Below are 27,695 nucleotides of genomic sequence, written 5' to 3'. Positions count from 1 at the left end.
ATTTACTGAAGCTAGACTCTGGACTCACTATCACTAACATAGAATTTGAGATTAAGCATTGAGCTTTAAACCTTCGGACTCCAAAGGAATGTATTATCTCTATGTCATGGAGTGACTTTCACTTCCATAGATGATGTCATACTTAGCTGGTAAGTATAAACCAAGGGTATTGCTATCAGATGTTAAAAAAAAAAAAATAGCCCAAATATACATTATGGTTATATTCAATTTATATAGCTATTTATCTTGAAGCCAGTCTTTAGATTTTAAATTAACTCACTAGTGCTTCTCTTCTTGGCTCTGCTGGTGCCACCAGGTGCTGAACTGTGCTCCCCTAGGTAGTGTTTTATGACAGAGAAGGGGAAGAGAGGATATGATGGAGAAAGAAAGATGGCTGTAAAGGGAGTCTTTAACTGAATTTCACTTTCGCTCACTGCAGTGGTCCAAGAGCAAATTCCTGCAGCATGTAGCCAAGCTTTATACAGAGGACTTCCACAGATGAAGGAGAAATGAATTAACCCTCAAAGTCTCAGGTTGGGAACAAAGTTCTGAAGCTGCAATTGCTTATGATTTCTAGGGAGAATTAATGACTGGTAGAGTCTGCATAGCAGAAGATCTAAAAGCCCAAACCCTAGTGTCCCCTGTCCTGTCCCCCAAACCTCACTCGAGGAGTAATCCCTACAGAACAGGGCTCCATGTGATATGCAGGTGATGTGGTCTTGGCACTCCTCAAGTCTTGCCCTTTTCTACCCAGTGGAAATGCTTTGATTAAAATCCATTCCAGGCAAGCCCCTCCTTGGTTACAGAGGAAGAGGTAAGATTTGTACCGTCTCCAAGGTCTTTAGAACATTTGCACAAATTTATTATAACTGCATGAATATACTGCAGTATGCCAGATGCCCAGATGGCTCACCTCAGTATAGTATATAGTAGTATACTTGGTCCTGCCTCAGTGCAGAGGGCTGGACTAAATGACCTCTTGAAGTCCCTTCCAGCCCTACACTTCTATGACTCTGATTCTAAATTGTTACTACATAAATCTCAATTATTTAATCACATTATGAATGGTGTAATAGGGCAAGGACTTAAGCGTATTCCAGTAAGGAATAATGTAACCAATGAAAACATTTTTATACCAGTATAACTGTGTCCATGCTAGGAGGTGAGCAGGGGGGAATGTTGTACCACTTTGACTATGCTGGTATAGTTCAAGGGGTACAACTTATCTGTGTGGATGAGCAGTGAGAATTTTTCAAAATTTCTGACTATTCCTCTAGTCCTAGAGCAGCTCCACTGGTGTTAGCAAAGGTGTAAGCATGGTGTAAGCAGGCATTTTTGCCACCATGACATCAAACTGTGCTGTGAGCAAATCTAGATGATATGATGGTTAAAACACTGGCATCCCATTTATACTGCTATCACTGGTGGAGCTACACTGATGGCAGAGGGACGGTGGGAGGATTTCAGAAAATCCTTGATGTGTGCAAGATCTTATAGTCCAGCAGTCATGTCAAACAGGGATCACTAAAATCATAGGATGTTTTCTTCTTCAGAAACTTGCTTAGAGAGTGAATGACAAATTGCTATACAGCAATTGGTCACTGTTAATACAAAAGGAATTTGAATAATTCCTGTGCCATAAAACATTGCTTAAGGCATGAACAACACTTTTCTATCCCTGTTTATCCTGGGCTGCTTTTTGCATGTCCTCCATGGGATAGGATAAAAAATGGTCTGTGACAAATGGCCAGAAAGGGTTAAGCAGCTTTCAGGCTAATTGACCCAGATTCAATCTTTAAGGACATATTAGTAGATAATGTTTGTGGTTTTGTTTGTTTACATATATATTATTAGAGGTTAACAATGTAATCGAGCAGTCCCTATCTATGCTGTATTCTGTTAATTCAGAGATCAAAAGGAGATCCTAACATCTAAATGAACTGCAAAAAGAGTGAAATCACTGTATTCATCCCTCTTTGAAATGTATAGCAAATCATCTACGAATGGTGGAAAACAGGCAATTGCCTTATGTTAACTCCTGTAGCTAATTACCGGTGATGCTTAGAAAATAGGTCTACTATGAAGTCTCCATGATTGCCTATTGTTTGCCAAAGGACTCCAAGTGTCAAAAGAAGGCCTGAAACTGTATAAAAACCCTTGGGTCCTGATCCTTTTTACCTCAGATCTGCTTGATGCTTCATGCAGGGGAAGCTTAAGCTGTAAGGCTGAGGTCTCCAGTTCTATCTGGATCACCTGAATATGAACATTGGACTATAACCTATGGATTAATTCTGAAAGAACTCTTTGCAACTACTATGAATCTGATCTCAGGACTGTATGCATGTCAGTATGTATACTGATCTTTTGACTAGTACTCTTTCTCTTTTCTTTTGAATAAAACTTTAGTTTAGATAATAGGGATTGTCTGTAAGCATGTATTTGGACAAGATCTGAAATATTCATTAATCTGAGAGGTAATGTGTCTGATCTTTTTGGATTGGTAGAATTTTCTTATATGATGAATAAGATTTTCAGTAATCCTCATCACATTTGACTTGGCTGTCTGGGTGGGGGCCTAAGGCTGGGTTGCTTTAAGGGAACTGTGTTCTTAGCTTCTGGGTAACCTGTGAGATATTATAGAAGCTGTTTTATGCTGGCTTGCTAAATCTAAGTATTGGAATATTCACCAGTTTTGGGGATTGTCTACCCCATTCTTTGCAGTTCACCCTAATTGAGCAACTTCAGCATGGCTCCCTGGGACCCCCGTTACATGGTCTGAAACCAATACCTTTAGCATAGTTATTGGGAGAAAAAGCCTTGCCCAAATAGCTTGTCAAGAACATCCTTTGTGCACATTAAAAGTCTATTGTGCTGTTACTAGATGTGGGATGGGGGTGGGGTCAGCTAGATTTTACCTTGTGTCTCAATTGTGCATACACAAGGTAATCCTATAGCACAATTACTACTTCCAGCTTCTCTTCTCTTTCATTGTATTATGTGGATTTTCCCACTCAGGCACACCTACTCCGCCTCCCTCCCTTGAAAAGCAAGAAGGCTGGAGTCTGGGAGTCTGCAGCTTTGTGTTTATACACTGGCTACAGAGACACTGTGGATGGTATCTGTTCAATATTACCAAGCCTTGGATGGTCTGTATTGTGAGCATAAAAATAAACTTAATAAATCCCAATAAAATAGACTGCAGGATCCCACTGGGAATGAGATGTGACAACTCAACTGGGGATCCTGCTCACATCTTTTGCACAATTTCAGTTTTATCTTGCAAGTTTTTATGTATTTTCTTTTGATACAGGGAAAGAGAAATTGTTTAGACTTCTCTCCTCTTCAGTCTAATTATTTCACAGTGACCCTGGGCCTTTTAATTATTTGTATTAATTTATTTTAATTGGACTGTTCAAATTTAGGGAAAACTTATTTTCTTGCTAGGGCTCTGTGTACAAGATAACCAGGATTACAGACCACAAACAGAGGATAAGAAAAATCACTAAGAGAGAAATGCAGCTGGAGATAGGCCAAGATTACTGGCAAGAGATGCTTCACTGAGTGAGTGCATTCATATGATGGGGCGGGGTGGGGGGAGGGGAAATTACTGAATAGCTCTTGAGAAACTGGCTTGTGAATTAGCTCTTAGTCTTGTTATCTGGCTGTGGACTTTACAGCAACAACAATAAGGAACAGATTTCACAATCCTGTCCAGTGTCCTTACAGTGCTGACACAGCGGGTGTCATTGGGTTGAATGGAAAGGATTGTCAGGGCTCTGGTTTATGGAAACCTACTGCAGCAGACTTGAAATGCTCTTCTTCCATAGTGGGTGTTTCTTTTGATGCTAGAGCATAAATGATAGTGTAGGGTGCAGGCTGCTAACAAAGTAAGAATGAGAAAAAGAATGTAACTTAATTTGACTTCCTAAAAGTGACTGGTTAGTATTAAATGCTTTGCCAGAAACAGAGAAAGTGCCAGGCCATTTGCTCTATAGTGAGCTGAGTAGGGCTTTTATGGAGTGGAAAAATAAAGCCTACTTTGGGCCCGTCAAATGCATTTCGACCCTAGAGAGGATGCTCTTCCAACATATAGAGAAGTGAAAATAATTAGACTAATCATGACCCCAATGCTGCAAGGTACCAAGCATTTTCACTTCCATTAGAGAAGGGCACTCATGCCCTGGCGTGATCAGGCTTCCTGGGAGCTAAGTGTTACATTTTAAAACTCAAGATTTCAATTCTCAGGACAGCGCATTGAATAGAGTTTTTAAAAGACCTGAATCTCTTTGAAGTGTCTTTTATTTCACTGTTCAGAAGCCACTTGTGGCTCTTCAATAAGTAGCTACTCAACATGCTTTAATGTCCTCTTAACTAAAATGTGTGTGGCTCTTGGCAATGTGGCTGATATGCTCATAAAATTGGAGTAACGTTGTGCTAAGCTCTAATTAGAATGTTTAATTGAAACTTCTGTTGCCAGTATGTATGTGCAAGCAGCAGCTGAGGACTACCTATTCATTCACAGGAATTCTATGCTCCTTTCCCTCTATTTATTTAAAAAGCTTTAAGTTACATTATTCTTCCCCTTTAAGCACTTTTCTTGAAATATCAGCATATGAATGAAAACAGCAACACAACTCTGAGTTTATGGTTCTTAGCCCCTGATACCTACATCGGTACTAGTGTTTGCAGCTTTTGTGACTGGTTCTCTAGGCTCCCTTTTCCTGCCTGAAACCAAAATGATCTCTCCTTCACTGAGTCATTCAAAGGCTGTCTAGTTGCAACCACTCTGGTTGTAACCACTCTCCGGCTGCAGAGTCAAACTCCATAGCAGTGGATTATTTAGTCCCACTCCTAATTCTTATCTGGCTCATTCCTGTTCCCACCCAAACCCTGCTGCACAAGAAGAAAGGGGATATCCCCACAGAAATGAGCTCCACACCATAAAGTGAGTGCAAATCCCTTAGTGACCTCCATAAACTCTGTCCTCCTGGATAGCCACTGGTTCTGCTGCATCTGAAGCTTTCCATGACACAGAGGAGAAGGCAGGCAGACTTTAGTCCTTAATGAGGAGCCTCTGTGATGGACCTTGTGTTCCTGCTGTCCACCTATTATGAAGCCAGGGCTACTCCAAGCCCTCATGTAAGACTAGTTCTGGAGCAGCACAAGCTCATTTGAAGATATGAGTGTGCACAAATGATGCATAGGATGCTACTGAGTGATACAACTGAGCTTTTTTAGGTGAATTGGTATAGTTGCTTGTAAAGGTTGCCAGAAATACTGGGCCAAATTCATTCCAGATGAGTTTGGACCACTATATCTACATACTATATCCAGCATTAAAACTATATGGCATTTAGTCATCCTGAAGATGCAGTAGGTTAAACTGAGCCTCAGCTGAGATTCACATTTTCCTCTGTCCCCTAGAGAACTAGTTGACTCGCTCTTTATTTCTGTCAGTTATTGACATCAGAAAGGCAAAAATCTTGAAACCAGGTCATAGAAAACATTACACCACTAAAGACAAGAGCTCCCTATCAATTAACGCTTCCACTCCATTATAGCCCTCATTTTGGGTCTTACTCATATATAAAAAAGGCCCAGGTTAATCAGTTTGGGTGTTGGAGAGTTGAGAGCTATGGTGATAGAAAATGACATACATTAATGTCAGAGCAGAGAAGCTAGGTTCTCATCTCAATTATAGTGGTATCCAGAGTAATTTCAATATAGTTATTCTGCAGAAGAATCAGTTGCACTAGACTAATTCCAGCAATAATTGCCACATAATAAACTAGGTAGTGAGATTTTTAAATGTCACCCCCCCATTGATCTATACTTAGCTGTCATCTACATTCAGTATTCAACTTGCTATAAAACAATATAATATTACACACACACACTGCTTTCACCTTCATGACACTCAGATTCCAAGGCAAACTATCAGTCCTGCCAAGAAAGTTTAAATGCATATATGTAGTCTAAGAATTGTGTTCAAACATTCTGGGAATAGACTATCAAAAGAAGTGTGTGAAATATTATTCTTGATCTGCCACCTAGAGGCAAGGCCTCAAACATCCAGAAAATTAACAAGCCTACAGATAATAACTAAGGCTTTGTCTACACATAACAATTGTACTGCTTTAGCTATACGAATATAATTAAAGCAGTACAACTCCCCTGGAATAGATACAATTATGTCAGTATAAAGGATATTTATACTAGTACAACTATTCCTGTTTGGGGAGGAGAATAAGGGTATGTCTACACTACGAAATTAGGTCTAATTTATAGAAGTCGGTTTTTTAGAAATCGTTTTTATACAGTCTATTGTGTGTGTCCCCACACAAAATGCTCTAAGTGTATTAAGTCGGCAGACTGTGTCCACAGTACCGAGGCTAGCATCGACTTCTGGAGAATTGCACTGTGGGTAGCTGTGAGTAGCTATCCCACAGTTCCCGCAGTCTCCGCTGTCCACTGGGATTCTGGGTTGAGATCCCAATGCCTGATGGGGCAAAAACAGTGTCGCGGGTGATTCTGGGTACATGTCATCAGGCCCCCCTCTCCCTCTCCTCCTCCATGAAAGCAATGGCAGACAATTGTTTCGCACCTTTTTTTTCCTGGGTTACCTGAGCCGACGCCATTCCATGGCAAGCATGGAGCCCACTCAGCTCACCGTCACCGTACGTCTCCTGCGTGTTGGCAGATGTGGGACTGCATTGCTACACAGCAGCAGCTCATTGCCTTTTGGAAGCAGACAGTGCATTACAATTGGTAGCCATTGTCGTCATATTCCTGGGTGCTTTTTTAGCCAATCTCAGTGAGATCGGTCAGGGGTGCCTGGGCAGACATGAGAGTGACTCAGCCAGATCATTTCCACCTTCTGCCGAGCACCCAGGAGATGACGATGGCTAGCACTCATACTTCACCGTGTTCTGGTGAGCAGCCAGGTGATTATGATGGCTAGCAATCGTAATGCAGCATCTTCTGCCGAGCACCCAGGAGATGACGATGGCTTGCAGTCATACTGCACCATCTGCTGCCAGCCTAAGATGTAAAAGATAGATGGATCAAAACAAGAAATTGACCCGATTTGTTTTGTGACATCAATGGCCTACTAAACCCAGGGTTTTGAATTCAATCCTTGAGGGGCCATTCTGTGTGACAGTTGTTTGTGTTTCACCTTGATGCACAGCCACTCTTTTTGTTGATTTTAATTCCCTGTAAGCCATGTCGTCAGTCATCCTTCCTTCTATCAGAGCAACGGCAGACAATTGTTTTGCGCAAAACCAGGTGAGGAGGCAATGGCAGTGCGGTGACGAGAGGGACATGGTCATACATGTCTCACAAAGATGATGATGGCTAGCAATCGTAATGCAGCATCTTCTGCCGAGCACCCAGGAGATGACGATGGTCATACATGACTCACAAAGTACGGGCTGGGCAACGTGCCCCGGCAATGTGCACATCATGCTGATGAGCTCTGCAAACACGCTGACCAAACAGGAAATGAAATTCAAAAGTTCGCGGGCCTTTTCCTGTCTACCTGGCCAGTGCATCTGAGTTGAGAGCGCTGTCCAGAGTGGTCACAATGGAGCACTCCGGGATAGCTCCTGGAGGCCAATACCGTTGAATTGCGTCCACACTATCCCAAATTTGACCCGGCAAGGCCAATTTCAGTGCTAATCCCCTCATCGGAGGTGGAATAAAGAAATGGATTTAAAGAGCCCTTTAAGTTGAAAAAAAAAGGCTTCGTCATGTGGATGGGTCCAGGCTTAAATCGAGGCAACGCTGCTAAATTCAACCTAAAGTCATAGTGTAGACCAGGCCTAAGGCACCTCTATACCAGTATAACACTAGATATTGTATTGGTATAACCACTTTGTAAAAAATTACACCCCTAACCAAAATAATTATACTTGTACAAAACCTGGGTCTAGATCTGGCAGAATAGACAGATGAGATCTTTTCTAGTGCTGTAAGCAAAGAACACAATTGCCTACCTCTGATCTCCTCACTTCTCTAAAGCAGCTTTATTACCCACTTGGTCTCTTATTTGTCATTTCTATTTCTAGAATGGGATTCTTGTTTCTGCTCAGTTCACTGCAGCTGGTGTCTTAATTCTCAAATACACTCCAGATTCCTTTGGGCTGGTGTGGTGGGATGACAACTCACTGGTACAGCACCTCCTGCTGGTCATCTTGGAATTAGCTCTTTCCAGCCCAGACCGCCTCTACAGGCCAGTGGCTCGCCCATCCCTGCCCCCCGCCCCATGTCCCTCCCAGATCCCAGTGCCCCTCCACTTCAGGGTTCTGCCCCCAACAGCAACCTGCTGTCTCTGGGTGTCCCCTCACAGGGGAACCCCCCAACCCTCTAGCACCATCTTGCCTCAGTGGCTACTACCAGTCATCATCTAGCCCCCACTCCCTGGGGCAGACTGCAAACCACTCATCATCGGCAATGGGGTTAGGACCTGCTGCCTTTGCCTATCTCTGAGCTGTCTCTCTGCAGCCCCACTACCCTTTTGAAGGCTTTTAACTAGACCTGCAGCCTGGGGTTTTGCTAGGCTGGAGCCCCCAGCTCCCTCTGCCCTTCCTCACCACTGCTTTACTCTAGGTACCCTTCTCAGCTCCCAGGCAGCCAGGTCCTTCTCTCTCAGATAGCTAGAGAGAGAATGTCTCTGAGTGTCTGGTCCTTAGCTCTCTTATAGGGCCAGCTGTGGCCTGATTGGGGCCACCTGAGGCTGCTTCCCCCAATCAGCCCAGCTTTCCCCCCCCCGCCCCACAGCCCTCTCCCAGGGCTGTTTTAACCCTGTCAGGGCAGGAGTGGGGTGACCACCCTGCTACAGCTGGTCAAAGGAGCACCTAGCACAAGGCCTTCCAGGGCACATCTGAAATCACCAATGTCTGCTATAAATGATAAACAAGGGCAGTTTCTTGAACTGGTGGGACTGGGTAGTCAGAAACATCCCAGCTGAAGTAGCACGGTTTGGGACTAGCCATTGATAAGTGACAATGGCATTCACGGTGCTATCCTACAATCACACCTGACATAAATTTGTTGGTTGACATTTGTTTTTCAAATAACAAATATGTATTAGAAATTATGCCTTTACTGTTCACTGCAACAGAAGCTCCTTGTGGATACTAACTGGCTTCATTGTACAATGACAGAAACAAATCAGGAACTTTGCAGCATGAGATGAACTTAAGCTGAAAGTTCCCATCATTTGACTTTACACACCAAAATAAAGCACAATTTGATTTTTATATGTATATTACTAGTACAACATATTGCAGTCTGTTATGATTAGAGAGTGGATCGAGGGTTTTGATTCAGTCCTAACAACCCTGAATTAGGAAGAATTTTGGATCCAGATCTGGATTTAAATGTTGCACCTAGATCTCATCTTGTATTGGACTAAATAATTATTACTGTTCTGAACATCCCTGAAATTTGGGGAAGTGTGGTTCTGGATACAGATCTAGGGTGCAGTCCTAGCCCAACTGAAGTCAATGGCAAAAGTCCCACTGACTCCAGTAGGGCCAGGATATCACCCCTGATTTTTTGTATATTGGGCCTATCTCTCCTGATAAGTATCCTACACAAGAGTCCTGTATACTTTTATGAACTTTAGCTGTTTATTGTGTATGTGAGTAACTTTGGTATTCATGACTGCAAGATGCTAATAAAATTATTTTAAGCCAGATATAGTGTAGGTGGGTGCTGAGCAAGTTTCCCTCACCAATGATCTACTAAATTGTTGTAATTCAGGATTTAGGCAATCTCGTGCTATTGGAGTTACAGATCTCTCTGCCACAGAATGTTTCAGCATCCCAAATCGAGAAGGACTTCTGTGGTGTGGAACAATTAAGCCTACATTAGGCCTGTTAATTGTATTTAGATCCAAAAAAGGATTTGCACTGAGCTCTTCAAAAATACCAACCTACTACACTTTTCCTGCGTCTAAGTGAGCTGCTCAAGAAACTGTTCTCATAATAAAACTATGCCAGAGGGGTATTCTCATATTGAAATTTGTTATTGACCAGAAGGGCTTTAATGATTCACCATAGTAACACACTGACATTTATTAAACTTGTTAGCCTTGTCCATTTGAAGTGAGTCTTGATGGCTGAAATAACAATTGAATTGGAGGATAAGAGAGTAAAGTTCCCTTAGCATAGAATTAACCTTGTGTAATTGACATTTCAGAACAGGCAGTATTCTCTAAACTTGTATAAGTTTACAGTCATTTATATATCATCATTCTGGGAAGCATGAAGTCCTAGGAGACAACAGACAAGGATGAGTGGGATGGGGGTACTTTAATACATTTGGCATAAAATGCTATGTAGCCCCACAGTCTTTAGCTCTTGGAAGTCCTTAAGAGGATACAGCTTGTCACTGGTGTCTCCCATCTCGATTATAAGCAGAAGTTTGGGTCTGAATAGAAATATACGGGAATGTGGATCCTACCCAACTCAAATTCCATTCCTGGTGTAATGTAACCTTGTAAAGTAAGTCTGCCCACATCAGGCTGTTTGGGTACAAAGTAACTGAGCACAGCCCAAAATAACACCTGATGATACTTTGAAAAACCTTTCATAGAGCTCGTTATAACACATTAATAGGAAGGTGGTTCCCAGCCAGGGAATATATACTCTCTGAATACCTGAGATTGAGTCAAGTTTATGACTCACCTGCCTTAGCCTCCGTCTCTTAAATACCTTCCTCTGTTTTACATTATTGGTGGAGGTTATGGTAAGACATTATCCAAGATCAGACATGAAGCCATACAAGGCACTATAAGCATAACAATTAGAACCTCTGTGTGAAGCCCGTTCAATTAAAGAGACCCATAAGTAGAAATGCAGTCATTCCAGCTAAATGCCAAGATGTTAGTTTTCCTGGAAATCTTGTGTCTGGTGTTATATTAGGCTGATGATGTTTCCTGCTGAGCCTAATTCCACCTATCCATTTTAATTAGGAGATATGCAGAAGGATACTTGGTAGGTAATAATTCCTTTACACTGGACCACCATATTTTCAGACGAAAAAGGTTTGAGCAAATCTTTTTAGCTGCAAAGTTTGTGTCTTATATATGTAAAAATAATTTTTTTGTCAAATAAGAAATATCCCATTGTCTACCATCTCCAATGAGATAGACACTGATAGCAGTAGTAAAAGAAAGTGTGTATATTCTTCAGCTGCAGAGCAGGGTTATTTTACAGATAATCTAGTTATAGAAAAAAATTCCTGTTAGCAAGACAGATTTCATGCTTCCAGCCAAAGGTCATACACAGCTCCCAAAGTTTAACAGGATGTCTTTATGACTTTGGGGACCAGCCAGAATTCCCATACCTTCTTCCTCACAAGGAATATGTGAGGTTAAGCTAAGTAACAATCTGGTCTCTTGTCATGGGCCAAAGAGGTCCGATGGATTCTTCTCCCTACAAAGTGATCCTGATGAGTGCCCCCTTTCCATAGGGTTTAATCATTTATTCATACATGATGACACATCACTGTGGTGAGATCCCAGTGTTGATAAGATGGCTTCTTGTGTCCAGGGCCTTGAAGAGATTTTCACAAATGACTGAAATAAAAGAATTGAAGTAAAATTTGAACTTTAATATACTGAAATGGATAAGAACCGAGTGGCTGCTTCTTTACACTATCACTGCAGAAATATTTTGGATCAAATGCCCAGATAAATATTTGGTATGAATTAAAGTCTGAATTGATCTAATTTGAGTCACTTTTTTTACTGGAAAGTAATAACAATACAATAATACAAGTAATAATACTTTGCCCTTCTGCAGCATTTTTTATCCGAGAATCTGAAAACACTTTCCATACATTGGATGTTAAGGTCAGAAGGGACCGTTATGATCATCTATGGAGCAGTTTGGGAGCTCATATCTTCTTTATGAGCTATATCATATACTTTAGAAAAACATTCAGTCTTGATTTAGAGACTCAAGAATCCACCATATCCTTAGGTAAGTTGCTGCAATGGTTAGTTGCCCTCACTTTTCTAAATGTATGCCTTATTTCTACTCTGAATTTGTCTAGCTTCAGCTTCCAACCATTGGATCTCATTACATCTTTTTCTGCTAGATTAAATCTCTTCCCCAGGGGGTACTTGTAGACTGTGATCAAGTCACCTCTTAACCTTCTCCTGGATAAACTAAGTAGACTAAGCTTCTTAAGCCTCCCATTATACGATATGTTTTCCAGACTTCCAATCATTCTTGTAGCTCTTTTCTGAATGCTTCCTATTTTTTAACATCCTTTTTGAAGTGTGGACACCAGAATTGGACACAGCATTCCAGTATTGGTCCCACTAATTCACACGAAAGATTGAACTGAACTCAGTGGGTTTTCTCATGTGAGTAAGGCAAGTAGGATTTGACCCAGCCGATTCTACCGATTCCCCTTAATCGGGCCCCGCACTGAAGAGGGCCCCGCACCTAAGGGGGCCCCACTCTGGGGGTCTTTGGCGGCATTTCGGTGGTGGGGGGGTCCACTCCAGCGGTCTTCGGCGGCATTTAGGTGGTGGGGGGTCCACTCCAAGGGTCTTCGGCGGCATTTCAGTGGCAGGGGGTCCTTTGGTGCCGCGGAAGACCCAGAGTGGACCCTCCGCTGCCAAAGTTCCGCCAAAGCTCAGGACCGCCACCGAGTATTCCAATCAGGCCCCACGGGTCATAAAGCCGGCCTGCCTGTTAACTATTCCTACCTCCATTCATTACAATAACACAATCTAATTTATTCTTTAGTATCTTTCCTACAAACAAATCACTTTATAGTTCATAGTTAATTACAGTTTTTAGATACTACTGTAAACAAACAATACAGATTTACAACTACACCTGGTTGAATTATTAGTTAAAAATAACTGATTCAGTACATCCCCCACCCCTTTTATTTTCTTTTTGCAAATTATCCTTGAACAAGGCATGACTTCTACAAATTTGTTCACTACTGCATTTTTTTATGATTAGTTGGTGCAAACAAATTTTAATCTGTGGTTTGTTAATGAACTGGTCACTATAAGTATTAATTAATTCATACTACATGTTTGATCACCTAAGTCACATGGTATTGTTTTCATTCCTTGCGCAGTGGAAAATCCAGGGTTGGTGGAAATGCCCTATGTGGTAGTGTGGAAGGTTCCTTGGGTACAGAACAAGGAGGTACAACCAATGGAGACATGACTATGCAAATTTACGAGTCACTTCTAGCCCCATGTGTAGCACTTGCAGTAGTCATGGCTTGGTTCTGCTCATCTTCAACACCCTCAGGGAAGGATTCTGTTCCACTAGCCTATGTTGTCATAAACAGATAGCTAAGGGTTAATGTTCTTTTACCTGTAAAGGGTTAACAAAGGGAACCAAACACCTGACCAGAGGACCAATCAGGAAACAAGACTTTTTCAAATCTGGGTGGAGGGAAGTTTTGGGTGTGAGTTCTTTGTTCTTTGTCTTGGTATGGTGACCCTCTCGGCTCTGAGAGTGATCTCTCTATCTCCAGGCTTTCTAATCTTCTGTTTCCAAGTTGTAAGTACAAGGATAGTAAGACAATAGGTTTATATTGTTTTTTTGTATTTACATGTGTGTAGTTGCTGGAATGTTTTAAATTGTATTCCTTTTGGATAAGGCTGTTTATTCATTTTTTCCTTTAAGCAATTGACTCTGTATATTTTCACCTTGATACAGAGACCATTTTTATGTCTTTTTCTTTCTTTTTATATAAAGCTTTCTTTTTAAGACCTGTTTGAGTGTTTTTCACTGGTTAAGGCTAAGAAACGAAGGGAGGGGGAAAAATCTCTTTGTGTTAGATTTACTAAGCCTGACTTTGCATACCCTCTGGGTGAGGGGGGAGAGAGATTTGATCTCTCGGTACTTGTGTTTCAAGGACGTGAAGCAGGGAATATCCTAGAATACCCAGGGTGGGGAAATCTGGGAGGAGGTAAAGAGGGGTAAGGGAAGTGGGTTATTTCCCTTTGTGGTGAGACTCAGGGCATCTGAGTCTTGGGGTCCCCCAGGGAAGATTTTGGGGAGACCAGAATGAGCCAGACACTTGAATTTTCTGGCTGGTGGCAGCGATATCAGATTCAAGCTGGTAATTAAGTTTGGAGGTTTCATGCTAGCTTCTCATGTTCTGAACTCTAAGGTTCAGATCTGAGTAGGAAAGTTATGACATATGTGCAGAACCCTTGTTTAAATTAGTTCTGCACAGGAAAAGATTTGGCCCTTAGTGATATTGTTTTGGTCTGTTTCCGCTAATCATAGAAGAATAGTGCCTCAAGTTAAAGGCTGCAGGTTTTCTTCACAGTTAGTATAACTAGAAAATTAATTTTCTTCAATGAAAAGTTAGATTTTAGGGAAAGCGGTAAAAATCATGGAAAGACTCTAAACACGGCATTTGAGGATTATTGTCCCAGCCCATGAGTGTAAGTGGGATTAATCATGCCTCATAGGCTGATCATTTTCAACTAATCACTTTCCTCTGCAGCATTAGGCACAGGTCACTTGATAGGATTATCTCATATATTAATTCCCTGCCATTGCAGGGGCCTCATGCATTGATGCATCTTGGTCCCTCCTATTCTCTGCCTGTGGCAGACAATAATTTAGTTTCCTGAGGACTTTAATACTTTGGTCTGGTTCTGGTTACTGTCTTGGTGACTGGCCTGTGATATACAGGTAAGACTAGATGAGCTTGTGATGTTGCACCCATAATGCTTTATAGAAATATGCTTATGAGTGTAAATAGGACATAACTGGAATATGTTGTATGCTAGATATGCCATGTAACATATCTTTGCAAAGGTTATGTTCTTCTGCATAAATTCATCCTATTTGTATGCATGTATCATTTGTATATCTGAAGTTATGAGCATTGGCTCTATGCTTGTATTTAAAGTGTTTGCTGTCAAAAGCACCTGAGGCAGATTTGGTCACCATAGTGTGAAGAGGTTATTCAAGTACTTAGGAGTGCTTGGCTAACAATGAACCTTGATAGATGCCAATCCACACCTGAGTCATGCATGGACATGTGACTTGCTCATGTGACTCCAAAACTCCATTTTATAGCTGGATTCTACACAAGGAGAGAGAGTGGTTTCCACCCACAAGAGAGAGACTACATATGCCCTAGGAAAACCCCTCTATTTGAGCTTCAGGTGGTTCAAGAGAGAGCCTCTCCACCCCAAAGAAATGCCTGAAAGAAACTGGAACAAAGGGCAGTAACTACAGGGGTGTGAGTATTTGCTGGACCCAGACTAGGAGGCTAGTCTGTCAAAGAATCTTATTGGAACATCTCTGAGGGTGAAATTTACCTGCATTTAGCTTCCTACTGTATTAGGCTTAGACTTGTGTGTTTTTGTTTTATTTTGTTTGGTAATTTACTTTGTTCTGTCTGTTATTACTTGGAACCACTTAAATCCTACTTTTTGTATTTAATAAAATCACTTTTTACTTATTTATTAACCCAGAGTAAGTATTAATACCTGGCGGGGGGGACAGCTGTGCATATCTATCAGTGTTATAGAGAGTGACCAATTTATGTGTTTATCCTGTATAAGCTTTATACAAGGTAAAATAGATTTATTTGGGGTTTGGACCATTGGGAGCTGGGTATCTGAGTGCTGGAGACAGGAGCACTTCTTAAGCTGTTTTCAGTTAAGCCTGCAGCATTTGGGGGACGTGGTTCAGACTTCGATTTGTGTTTGCAGCAGGCAAGCATGCGTCTCGCCCAAACAAGGTGAGGTACTGAAGTTCCAAACTGGCAGGGAAAATGGGCTGAGAGGTAATCCCAGCACATCAGCTGGCAGTCCCAAAAAGGTTTCCGTGACCCAACCCATCACAGAGCTAGTGATCCCTTCTAGCCTTAAACTCCATGGCTCTGCATAAAGACATAATTCCAGCCAGGAATATTATAAAAAGACTTGCAAAGTGTTCACAATTCACAAGTAATGGTGTGCAAAACTGACAAAAATTATATTGCAAAATGACGCAAAATAATATTGGCATACTAGTTCTGCACATTATCTCCCTGATGCAGCAGCACACTATTGGGGGCCAGCCAGGTTTCCCCATCTTCCCCTCCCTTACAGGGGCTGAGACCGCACCACTCAGCAGGAGCAGCGCCAGGGTTTTTGGCACCCTAGGCAGGGGTCCTTCCGTGCTCCTGGTCGTTGGTGGCAATTCTGCGGCGGGGGGGTCCTTCCGCGGCTCCCGGTCTTCAGGGCACTTTGGCGGCGGGTCCCAGAGCGAGTGAAGGACCCACCGCAGAATTGCCAGGACGACCTAGAACAAGGAAGGACCCCCTGCCGCTGAATTGCCACCAAGGGTGGCAAAATGCCACCCCCCCCAAATCCTAGCGCCCTAGGCGACCACTTAGGTCGCCTAAATGGAAGCGCCGGCCCTGCCCCTCAATGCCTACAGTCACAGGCTGACCAAGGACCAGACACACCACCTGTTTGTGTGACTGCTTGAAGTTCAGATTTCAGCGCCACGCACACACAACCACCCGGAGACTGCGGAGCTTTTCCTATACTCCATGCAGGTTCCGGGGCGGCTGAGGAGGCAGGATGTGCAGCACTGCTGTCCCCTGCAGTCCAGGGGCGATCACTGAAGAACCTGGGAACCTGAGTAAACACATCCCGCCTCCTCGGCCGCCCCGGAACCTGCATGGCACATAACAAGCAAAAATCCGGGGGAAGCCCCGCCTCACTCCCAGCCGGGACACACGGCAAAGCCCCACAGAACGCGGAGCTGCGAAAAACAAGCCCCCAGCGCCGCGCAATTTGAAGCAGCGTTTAAACCAACCCCGAGATTCCGCTTGTCGCCAGGCCACCTAGCAATCGGACCCTGGGGCGGGGCCCGGCTCTGGGGGCGGGGCCAGAGACCCGTTCCCGGGCGCGGGCTGGAGAGGGGGAGGCGACGTCTCTGGCACGAGCGCGCGCAGGGCGAAGGGAACGGCGGAAGCATGGAGGGTGGCGCACGTGTCTCTGCGCTCTGGGTCTATCGCTCCGCGGCGGGCCCCGGGCTCTCGGTCTCCTTGCGGAGCAGGCGCATAAAGAAGCGGCCCAAGCAAGGCAAGAAGGGGGGGCCTGGGGACTGTCCCGCTCCAGCGGGGCCCGGGAAGGCGGAGCAGCCCGGAGGCTCCCAGCTCGGCGGAGACGCAGCAGCAGGGCCCGAGAAGGGGGAGCAGCCCGGAGCCGCCCAGCCCAGCCGAGGCGCAGCAGCGGGGCCCGGGAAGTGGGAGCAGCCCGGAGCCCCCCACACCGGCCGGGGCGCAGCAGCGGGGCCCGGGAAGGCGGAGCAGCCCGGAGCCTCCCAGCCCGGCCGGGGCGCAGAAGGAGGGAAGCTGGGAAGGAGCCGGAAGGGGAAGCAGAGAGACGGGTACATGGACCCCATGCAAAGCCAAACTTCAGGGCTGCAGGATATCCCCAGGCCGCAGCTGGCAGGGGTGGCACCGGTGGGAGTAGGAAGAGGGGCCAGCAACCCGCGGCCCCAGGAGCCCATCACCGGCCCCTCTCTGCACGACCTTCTCCAGGAGCTGGGTCAAGTCCAGCACAGCAGGCACCGGGCAGCCAAGCTGTTTGAGTGGCTGATTGCGCCCATCTCCCCACAGCAGTTCTTTGAGCAGAGCTGGGAAAATAAACCCCTCCTCATTCGGAGACACAACCCAGCATACTACCAGGGGCTCTTCTCCACGGCCACCTTCGATGCAATCCTGCGGGACAATGATGTCCAGTTTGGGGTAAACTTGGATGTAACAAGCTATGTGGATGGGACGAGGGAAACCCACAATCCTGTTGGCAGGGCACTGCCTGCTGTTGTATGGGATTTCTACAGGAATGGCTGTTCCCTGCGGATGCTGAACCCGCAGGCCTTCTCTGCCACTATTTGGCACTTCCTCTCCATCCTACAGGAGCAGTTTGGGAGCATGGCTGGAGCAAACACATATCTGACACCCGCGGGCACACAGGGCTTTGCTCCACATTACGATGACATTGAAGCTTTTGTGATCCAGCTTGAAGGGAAGAAGCACTGGCGGGTTTATGGTCCTAGGGATGATACAGAGGTGTTGCCCCAGTTCTCAAGCTGTAACTTTGCTCAGGAGGAGATTGGAGAGCCCATTCTGGAGACAATACTTGAAGCTGGGGACCTGCTTTATTTCCCCCGTGGATTTATCCATCAGGGGGACTGTCTTCCTGATGCACACTCACTCCACATAACTGTTTCTTCATACCAGAGGAACTCCTGGGGAGATCTGCTGGAGAAACTCCTACCAGCAGCCTTGCAGATGGCCATAGAAGAGGACGTGGAGTACAGGCAAGGGCTCCCTGTAGATTACTTAGAATATATGGGGGTCGTGAACTCAGATGTGGTTGATTCTCGCCGAGGTGCCTTTATAGAGAGAGTACAGAATTTGATAAAGAAACTGGTGGACTATGCACCAATTGATGCTGCAGTGGATCAGAAAGCTAAGTTGTTTCTTCACGACTGCCTCCCTCCCATGCTAACTGAACATGAAAGGGCACTGAGTATACATGGTCTTCCAGCCAGGTGGGAAGATGGAGATGTTCGTGATACTGATATACCGATAAAGAAAGGGACTCAGGTACGGCTGCTCCGTCACGGCATCATTAGGTTGTGTAATGAAAGAAATGGTATGCTGCTCTATTACACAACAGAAAACTCAAGAGTGTACCACAAGGAGGAGCCCAAGTACTTGGAGATAGATCCTGAGTTTACAGATGGTATTGAATTTCTGCTTTCTTCCTATCCAGAATATGTCTGTGTGGAGACCCTTCCATGTGATACCTTGGATGATAAGATCTCCTTAGCTACCTTCTTGTTTGAAAAGGGCCTGCTGATTACCAAGAAACCTCTGCTGCCCATGTAATTTGTTAAATTATGATCAAAATAAATATACTGATCGTTTAGAAAAATTCTGTTTGCTACCTTACACTTACTGGTAAATTTGAATCGGGGGTCCAGATCTGAGAATCCATCCTGGTGAAACAGCTTTGACCTGGGTAGACAGATTAAACACTTTCTAAGGATATGTACACAAGAAGTAGGTACGTAACCTGTCACAATAGCATAGAATTAAACTTTGTTTTCCCTAGCCGTATTAGTGGGTAGGGAAACAGCTGTGGGTCTCCAGCCCACAGCTGTAGCTCCAAGTCTCCATATGGAAACTCTGAATACCACTTCTAAATGACAGCCATTGCAGATACTTAATACTTGGCCATAAGGAAGTTAGACGAGCAGGCGACCTACTCCTACTTGCATCACTGGGACAAGCTCCAGGACAGACTTTATGACAATGTGGAGTATCATTCCCTGTCCATGCCAGAACATGGCCTGGCATCCCCTGTCACATCATGGGTAGGAGTGTGGAGAGCAGCTAGCATAGTGTAGCTAGGAGATGAATGAGAGTTTCCTCTATGCAAGGGGAATACTCTACTGATTTAGTTCCAGCCATTTTAAAGCCAAGCAGTGCAAGGTAGCCTTAGCAGCCCAGAGAATTTTTTAGTGACAGAAATCAACTTTTATATCCTTTGCATCTACAACTCTCCTATCCTTTGAATGATATGCAGTATCTGCTGGGAGAGCTATTGAATGATATAACCTCCCACTGAATAAGTAACTCAAAAGACTGGTATGATCTCTTCCAAAAGGAAGTGGTCCATGTAACGCATCCCTTCTAATCCATGACACACATTACCAGAGAGAGTGGATCCAAGGACAACTATGAGGTTCTCTAGTATATCCTTGTGGGCAGACCTATGCTCCTTTGTGCGATAGATCCTGTTGGCTTCCTGCCACAGATAGCCTATAATCTCTTCGAGTTTCAGCAGTTTCTGGGTCACCAAGTCCTTTTGGCTTAGCCTGGAAATCTGGATAAAAAGTGTGGAACAGGAGACCAGTTAGTCTGATGATAAATCTTAAAATTCGTAATTGCAAAATTTGCCTTGAGTGGCATGAGAAATTTTGGGGGGCAGCCAAATAGCAATTCGTTTTTTTCCCATTATTAATCATTGTAAAGGGGTGGACAAGTATATTTTTTTTTGGCTGGAATGTTAAATCTTGCAAGGTTATTTTCATTAAATCCTGGAGCCAGCAACTTGTGACTAAGCACAGTGGATAGTTCTAGTTATGAGTATCTTTTGAGAAAGTGTGAGTGCCACATTTTCTTGCTCGTAAGAAACTCAGTTGCTCAATCTGAAAAATAAAAGTGTATTAAATATGGGGTGGGGGACTGCTATAATTGCCATGGCCTACACGGAAAATCCAGAAATGATAGTTTTTGCTCATTTGAATGGAAAAGCTAAAGATGCAAATTTTGCTGCAGTGCCTTGGTTTCTGTGGCATACTGGGCAGCAGACTGGAATTTCTGCAGCAACTCCAGATTAAATTAACAAAAATGTCCATTTAAAACTTAATATGAAAATGAAAACTAAACCACACTGCTGTCATCTTTCTATTGTTTCTACTAATTTCAGTTTTTTGCTTGGTCTTTAATTTTTCAATATGCAAAAAGTGTTTTGTATTGCCAAAACACAGCTGCTTTGTGGAAGTTGTCAGGAGGAGTTGCATAAGGGACAACTGGCGGGCTTTGACACTTAGGATATTTTAGGAGGTGGTTGGGGATTATGGTATAAGCACACTGGCACTTCTGCAGTAACATCCTGCTAGACTGTGATACACTAAGGCTATGTCTACACTGGCACTTTCGTCAGTAAAACTTTTGTTGGTCAGGGGTGTGGAAAAAAAACACACTCCTGACCGACAAAAGTTTCACCAATAAAAGTGCTGGTGAGGACGGTGCTCTGTCAGCAGGAGACACTCTCCTGCTGACATCGCTACCGCCACTCATTGGGGTGGTTTAATTATGCCAGGGAGAGAGCTCTTTCCCACTAGCATAGAGTGGCTACACAGGAGACTTTAATAGTAGTGCATCTGCAGCAATACAGCTGTGCCACTGTAAAATCTGCAGTGTAGACATAACCTTAGTGAGAGAGGGAGAGAATATGACTCTAGCCTGGTGGTCAAGGCAGCCACCTGGGAGACTCAGAATCTAGTTCCCCTGCTCCTATGATCCTATAATTTATACAATGAGGGAAGCCCTGTAACAGAACATCTCAGTGGCTAGTGCACCCTCCTGAGAGATGTGGCAGACCCCTAATCAAATCCTCTCTCTTCTGGCCAAGGTACGAAATGAACCTGGGTCTCCTACATCCATGAGGAGTGTTCTAACTAGTACTGGGCTGAAAGTTATAAGATGGAGATCACCATTGCTGCCTACTGGATCAGAGCCTAGTAGAGAGAGGCATTCCTCTGCCTAGCTGGTTAGCTAGGGGATAGGTGTCTGGATGCCTATAGTGAGGTAGCACTGTGCATGCCCAAAGGCAGCTGGGGAACTTTTACGGTGAGTTTAGATGCTTACAGGGTTAGGCAGCGGCTGAGCAGGAGTTTGGTGGATCACAGTAGCATCAAAACCTGAGGCTTAGGTGCTTAAACCTGGGGTTTAGGTGCCAAATCCCTGTGTGGATCTGGGCATTACTCCCCACTTAGTTTTGTTGACTTCTAGAGACTTTCTCACGCTGTAAGTGTAAGGTACTGTTCAGCATGGATAAATTTATGACAATCTGGCCCAAACTGATCAGTAGTGGAACAGCCAACAAAATTGTTTAAATACCCTAATGAGATGAATGGGGCAGCTCAGACTTTTCTTAGAGCTATTTGTGCAGGCTGGCTACAACCTCAGGAAGAAAACAGTGCATTGTGTACTTTCAGTAGACATTTGAAAGATTTTCATTGCAAGTTCAGATTCTGGAACACATCTGCAGAATACAGCAATAGTATAACTAGTAGTGGAAATTTGGGTGGGCTACGACTTTTGGGTGGATGGGCAATGACAGACTTTGCTAGTTCAGCTTCTCCCCTGACTCCATGTCCTCTTTGTAGCTGTGGTGCCCCCAGATACAGGGCTTCACCTGCCGAGCTGGGCATGCGTATGGGGCGGCTCAGAAAACGGAAAGGCAGAGCTGCCGGAGCATAGCTTTCTGAAGGGTGGGCGCATAGCTCTGTCCTGGATTTCAGGTGCCCGAGTGATGCTCCGGGCCGCTGTGGCAGCACTACACCTTTGCTTAGATTTGGGTGGGCCTGGATGCTGAGTGGGTGGGCCACAGCCCACCCATGGCTATGCCCGTGGAATGCAGGGGGAAAAGATGGAATGAGGCAATACAGCCCCATATTACACAGGGCCCTGAATATATGCTGAACTACATATATATAGGAGAAAGCATTATTTGACAATTTAAAAAAAAATCCCTATTTTTAAGGAGGAAAATGAGAAATATTTTATATTCAGTTTTCTGAATGTGGTTGTGCCTAACGTTAGATAAAATGCTGTATAGTGCACATAGTATGAGTAATCACATGCATGTGGGACAGAGACTTGAAATTCCTCTCTATGCTGACTTCTCCCTGAAGCAATATTTAATATTCCAGTTCTGAGAAGCTGTCAGTAAATTAATCCAAGGCTGCAGTGTGATATGATAACAAAAAAGGCCAGTGCAGTTTTGAACTGCAGATACAGGGGCATTATGTCACAGTGAGACTTTATCCACATTGGATCTTATTCCCCCACCTAAGTGATGTCATTTACTATCTCTTGACCAAGCTCTAATGCAGGGGTGGCCAATCTCTTGACCAAGCTCTAATGCAGCGGTGGCCAACCTGAGCCTGAGAAGGAGCCAGAATTTACCAATGTACATTGCTAAAGAGCCATAATAATACATCAGCAGTCCTCCATCAGCTCCCCCACCCACTGGCAGCCCCACTGATCAGCACGTCCCTCTTCCTCCCCACACCTCCTGATCAATTGTTTCATGGCATGCAGGAGATTCTGGGGGAGAGGGGGAGGAGTGACGGCACGGCAGGCTCAGGGGAGGGGGCGGGAAGACGTGGCGTGCAGGCAGGGCCTGTGGCAGAGCCAGGAGTTGAGCAGTGAGCATCCCCCGACACATTGGAAAGTTGGTGCCTGTACAAGGAGCCGCATGTGGCTCTGGAGCCACAGGTTGACCACCCCTGCTCTAATGGAACATCCATCCTCTAGCTGAGATAGTGACACCTCCTTCCCCTCAAATTTATTAGTTCTGTGTGCGGGGGAGAGAGATCAGTTGCCTTCTGGCCACCTCCAAATATGAAGTTGTATTCCTCTATGTTCCAACAAAAAGCCCTGACCACACTTCCTCTATGAGCTGGGTTCTCAGTGTCTCGTCACCTCATTCTTGATCTTCTGAATCATTTCCTGTTCCTCCGTATGTTGAAAATTGAGAACCTTCACAGCTTTATTCATTTCCCTAAACAGAAGTGATAGAGGACTTGTTACTTATGCACAGCAGAAGCTTGAAGGAAAACCAAGAGCCACAAAGAGCAATGAAGTTAATGTGCTACCTGGGAACCAGCCAAGTCCTCCAATCTGTGCTGCCTTCTCTCATTTACCTCATATACATGTGTGAAGCAGCAGTTATCACTATGAGCTGCTGAAGGGCCGGATAGTGTTCCCACATGGCATGGCCCACCAGTTGGTTTGGGCTTCAGATGACTGGCAGGGGAGTGAGAATGGTATTGCACAGAGGTAGCAGATGAGATAGGGGAGCAAGGAGACAAGATAACCAGCTTTAATGATTTGCTAAGTACTGCTGGAAGCAGAGTTAGTAACTCAATACATAGGTATTTAAAAATGTGATTTAACAAACATATTTAAGGATCCCCCCCAACCCCTTGTGTTGGTACTGAAGCAATGCCATAGCATGTTAGGGGATATGAGGCTGGGGCACACTTTCAGATGAGAAGTAAAACTGAGGATCTTGACCACTTGTGGCCAGATCTCAGTTACATAGGTATAGCTATGGTGTAACTATTGAAGCCAATAGAGTCATCCTAATGTAAAACTGGCATCAATGAGAACAGAATAGGACCCTGGTCTTTAATGATCTGATAACATCTTTCATCAGGAGAGAGATGTGATGGTTAATTTCCAGTTAGGGCAAGAATCCTCAAATGTTTTCCATAGCACAGAGCATAACTTAATAGAGAGCTTTTCCTATAATACTTACCTTCCTGTTTGGGCCCTCAAAACATACCAGTGACTACTGTGACAATCATTTATATGGGAAAAAAATCATTGGGAAAATCTTTTTTGCTTCATTTAATGTTGGACAAAGACAGTAGCTGACACCATGTGACTTTCCAACTCTCCTCAAACCACTAGCAAGTGGTCGATGGACCACAGTTCAAGAATCATGGGATTGGGGTATTTATATTCTTCTCCCTTGAGAAGTTATGTTCAAATAGAAAAGTCTGCCCAATCCTCCCTACTTTAGTATGACATCCAAGATCAAGTGTGGAATGGGCTGGACAAGCTGAGTGACAGGAGGGGTTTAATTATGGTATCCATGGAACTATCTCCAGAAGACTTGGTGGATATTGATTCTAAGAGCTTCATGAATAGTGGTGTGACAGAACACTTGTGCCTCCTTCCATCTTCCCCCAACTCCAGCTGGCAAACGTCAGCTACTTTGAAAGGTAGGTTTTGGAGACAGAAAGGGGTTAATGTGGGGGGTGACGAAATTAGTATTTAGAAACCCCTTAGCAATTGACTCGAGCATCCTGGGAGGAAATTGTATGTTCCACCATCCCTGCTAGGTTGTGAGCATACCGGGTTTCTTAGGAAAGAAAGCATTCCTCGAAGGAGAGCACACTGCACATGCTCAAGAGCCCTGGCGAGTATCCACTGACAAAATCATAATGAGAGAGAGGCTTTATTTTCCCCTGAGCATCTTTTCCTTTTGAAGTCTAGCTACTTACTCTCTGACCATCTCATTTGGCTCCAGAATCAACCTCTCCAATAAGATGGCCTGAACACTTTCATCCTGCAGCTGGAGGGTGACGATGCTACGACAGGCCTCTCTTCGTACTCCAGGTTCCTCCTCATGATGAACAGCCCAAAGAAGATGATGTTTCAGCTGGGGGGTCACGTGGCCTATTTGGCCCAGTGCTGCCATAAAAGGGGAAAACAAGCACTTTGTTTGAATTTTTTCATGCCGGGGTTTGGTCGTGTTAACGGATGTGCTTCTTTCTGTTTATTGAGATTGCTAAGGGCTTCCTGCTATGGAATCTTAGGAACATGGCATTTGCCAAACAGGGCAGAAGAAACATCCAACAAGTACCTAATATCTCATGCTACAGACAAAGGATAAAAAACAAACAAAAAACCCCAATGTGTTTTGTCAATTGTGCGGTGTTGCTTGGGAAACAGGAAGCGGTGAGGATTCTTTGCTTACCTCTGTAGCAAACCACTTATGTCCTGAAGCATGGAATTTGATTACACCTATTTTAGCCTTACACTCATCTACAAATATCACCATCATAATGTTATCCCATTCTTTTTAGAAATCCAGTGATAGTTTGATTTGTGCACATCCTATGGCATCAAAATCTACAAGACTCCAGGGTGCTGAAAGTAACATTTAAAAACATTTGTTCTAAATATATTGCTTTCTAATCTTATTGAATGACAGTGTATTGGGAAGGAAGCTCTAATAAAGTAATACAGGATGTAAATAATAGGCTGCCAAGATACAGAAAAAGGAAGTGTTCAGGGATATGTAAATACACCATTTTGACACTGAGAATAGTAGTCAAAAGGCTCAGCATCCTCCATGTCTAAAAATTGCATCTATTGCAACCATAACATTATAACTGTGTTATACATTCCCCAGAGAGGAAGGCTTTTCCAGTGGTTAGGCCACTAGCTGGGATTCAGGAGATCTGGGTTCAGTTGCTTGCTCTGCCACAAACTGTGTGTCTAACTTTGGGCAAGTCACTTAGGCTCTCTGTCTGTGTTGTGAGGATAAATACATTCAAGATTGTGAGGCACTCAGACCCTATGGTAATGGAGGATCACTACTCAGGAGAGATAGATGTATGCGCCCCAAATCACTGCCAGCCCATGGAAAAACCCAAAGTTATCCTGGAACTGTCCTCTCTGGTTTGAAGGACTGTACATTTTTGTTCCTTTGCAACTCTATAGATCTATGGGGGCCACATAAGGAAGGGACCCTGCTTCAGTGTGAAAATAGGACTTTGCCTACAGGGACTGCTGCTGCTCTCTGGCTCCGTCCCTGACAGCTGTCATTGCCCCAGGGTGATGTGCTTTTGATGGCTGGAGTTAGATAATCTGCTGCATTGAAGATTAGCTGAAGCTTTAAAAAAAAAAAAAAAAAAAGTTTGTGGGCTCATCTTGTATCTAACTTTAGTGACCTGCATTAAATCCAACTTGCACTGTACATCACACAAATGTATGGATCATCATGGCCAAAGGATTGAGTGCAATCTTCTAACTAGCCTGAGGTAGAAGAATGCATTTTTTGCAGCTGTAGCTCTTTGAGCCTCTGATATTAATAAGGAGCCCAAGGCTTCAAACTGATTTGACAATCTGGAGGCAGACAGCTTCAATAGAGGGGGATGGGATACTAACTCTTCAAAATGTTTCCTCCTTCCATGCAATATCACCTCCATCTTGCCTGGGTTCAGCTTCAGCCAGCTTCCTTTTAGCCAGGCGCTGGGATAGTTGAAATATAGTGTTATTTGTATCCAGGTGAAGGAGATGTAGAGCAGGGTTCTTTCTTTGTATTGTTGGCATTTGAGACCTGAGACATAGATCCTCAGACTTCCCCTCTTGGCTTCATGTAATGATGAAAAAAGAGAGGGGTGGGGAATAGAACTTTGAGGAACTTGACAGGTGAGCATTCTAGAAGGGTACGTCTACACTATGGGATTATTCCGATTTTACATAAACCGGTTTTATAAAACAGATTGTATAAAGTCGAGTGCACGCGGCCACACTAAGCACATTAATTCGACGGTGTGCATCCATGGTCCGAGGCTAGCGTCGATTTCTGGAGCGTTGCACTGTGGGTAGCTATCCCGTAGCTATCCCATAGTTCCCACAGTCTCCCCCGCCTCTTAGAATTCTGGGTTGACAGCCCAGTGCCTGATGGGGCAAAAATCATTGTCGCAGGTGGTTCTGGGTACAGCCTCACCCCTCCCTTCGTGAAAGCAGCAGACAACCATTTCGCACCTTTTTTCCTGGGTGAACTGTGCAAACGCCATAGCACAGCAAGCATGGACCCTGCTCAGATCAATACCGCAATAGTGAACGTTGTAAACACCTCGCACATTCTCGTGCAGTCTATGCTGAACCGGGACCTGCAAAGCCAGGCGAGGAGGAGGTGGCGGCTACAGCAGCGCGGCAACGAGAGTGATGAGGACATGGACACAGAATTATCTCAAACCGCAAGCCCCTGAACTTTGGAGATCCTGCTGGTAATGGGGCAGGTTCTAGCCATTGAATGCCGATTTTGGGCCTGGGAAACAAGCACAGACTGGTGGGTCCGCATAGTTTTGCAGGTATGGGACGATTCCCAGTGGCTGCGAAACTTTCGCATGCGTAAGGGCACTTTTATGGAACTTTGTGACTTGCTTTCCTCTGCCCTGAAACGCCATAATACCAAGATGAGAGGAGCCCTCACAGTGGAGAAGCGAGTGGCAATAGCCCTCTGGAAGCTTGCAACGCCAGACAGCTACTGGTCAGTCGGGAATCAATTT

General features: G+C 44.4%; 2 protein-coding genes across 2 annotated transcripts in view; one reads left to right on the top strand and one right to left on the bottom strand.

Moving 5' to 3' along the window:
* Positions 1-10,103: 10,103 nt before the first annotated feature.
* Positions 10,104-27,695, bottom strand: part of HEATR4 (HEAT repeat containing 4) — a 58,037-nt gene continuing 40,445 nt past the window's right edge. Inside the window, 5 exon segments of the mRNA XM_030559624.1 lie at positions 10,104-11,587; positions 18,983-19,041; positions 19,741-19,912; positions 23,305-23,383; positions 24,894-25,083. Of these exon segments, the coding sequence (XP_030415484.1) occupies positions 11,411-11,587; positions 18,983-19,041; positions 19,741-19,912; positions 23,305-23,383; positions 24,894-25,083 (677 nt within the window). The 3' untranslated portion in view covers positions 10,104-11,410.
* Positions 16,967-18,949, top strand: RIOX1 (ribosomal oxygenase 1). Its single transcript, XM_030559625.1, has one exon. It carries the CDS (start codon positions 16,987-16,989, stop codon positions 18,910-18,912), a length of 1,926 nt encoding a protein of 641 aa, XP_030415485.1. The 5' UTR covers positions 16,967-16,986; the 3' UTR covers positions 18,913-18,949.

The sequence above is a fragment of the Gopherus evgoodei genome, chromosome 4 (assembly GCF_007399415.2).
Source record: "Gopherus evgoodei ecotype Sinaloan lineage chromosome 4, rGopEvg1_v1.p, whole genome shotgun sequence".
In the NCBI taxonomy this organism is placed as follows: Eukaryota; Metazoa; Chordata; order Testudines; family Testudinidae; genus Gopherus; species Gopherus evgoodei.
Note: the sequence above shows the minus strand (reverse complement) of the source record. Positions and strands in the feature narration are given on the sequence as shown.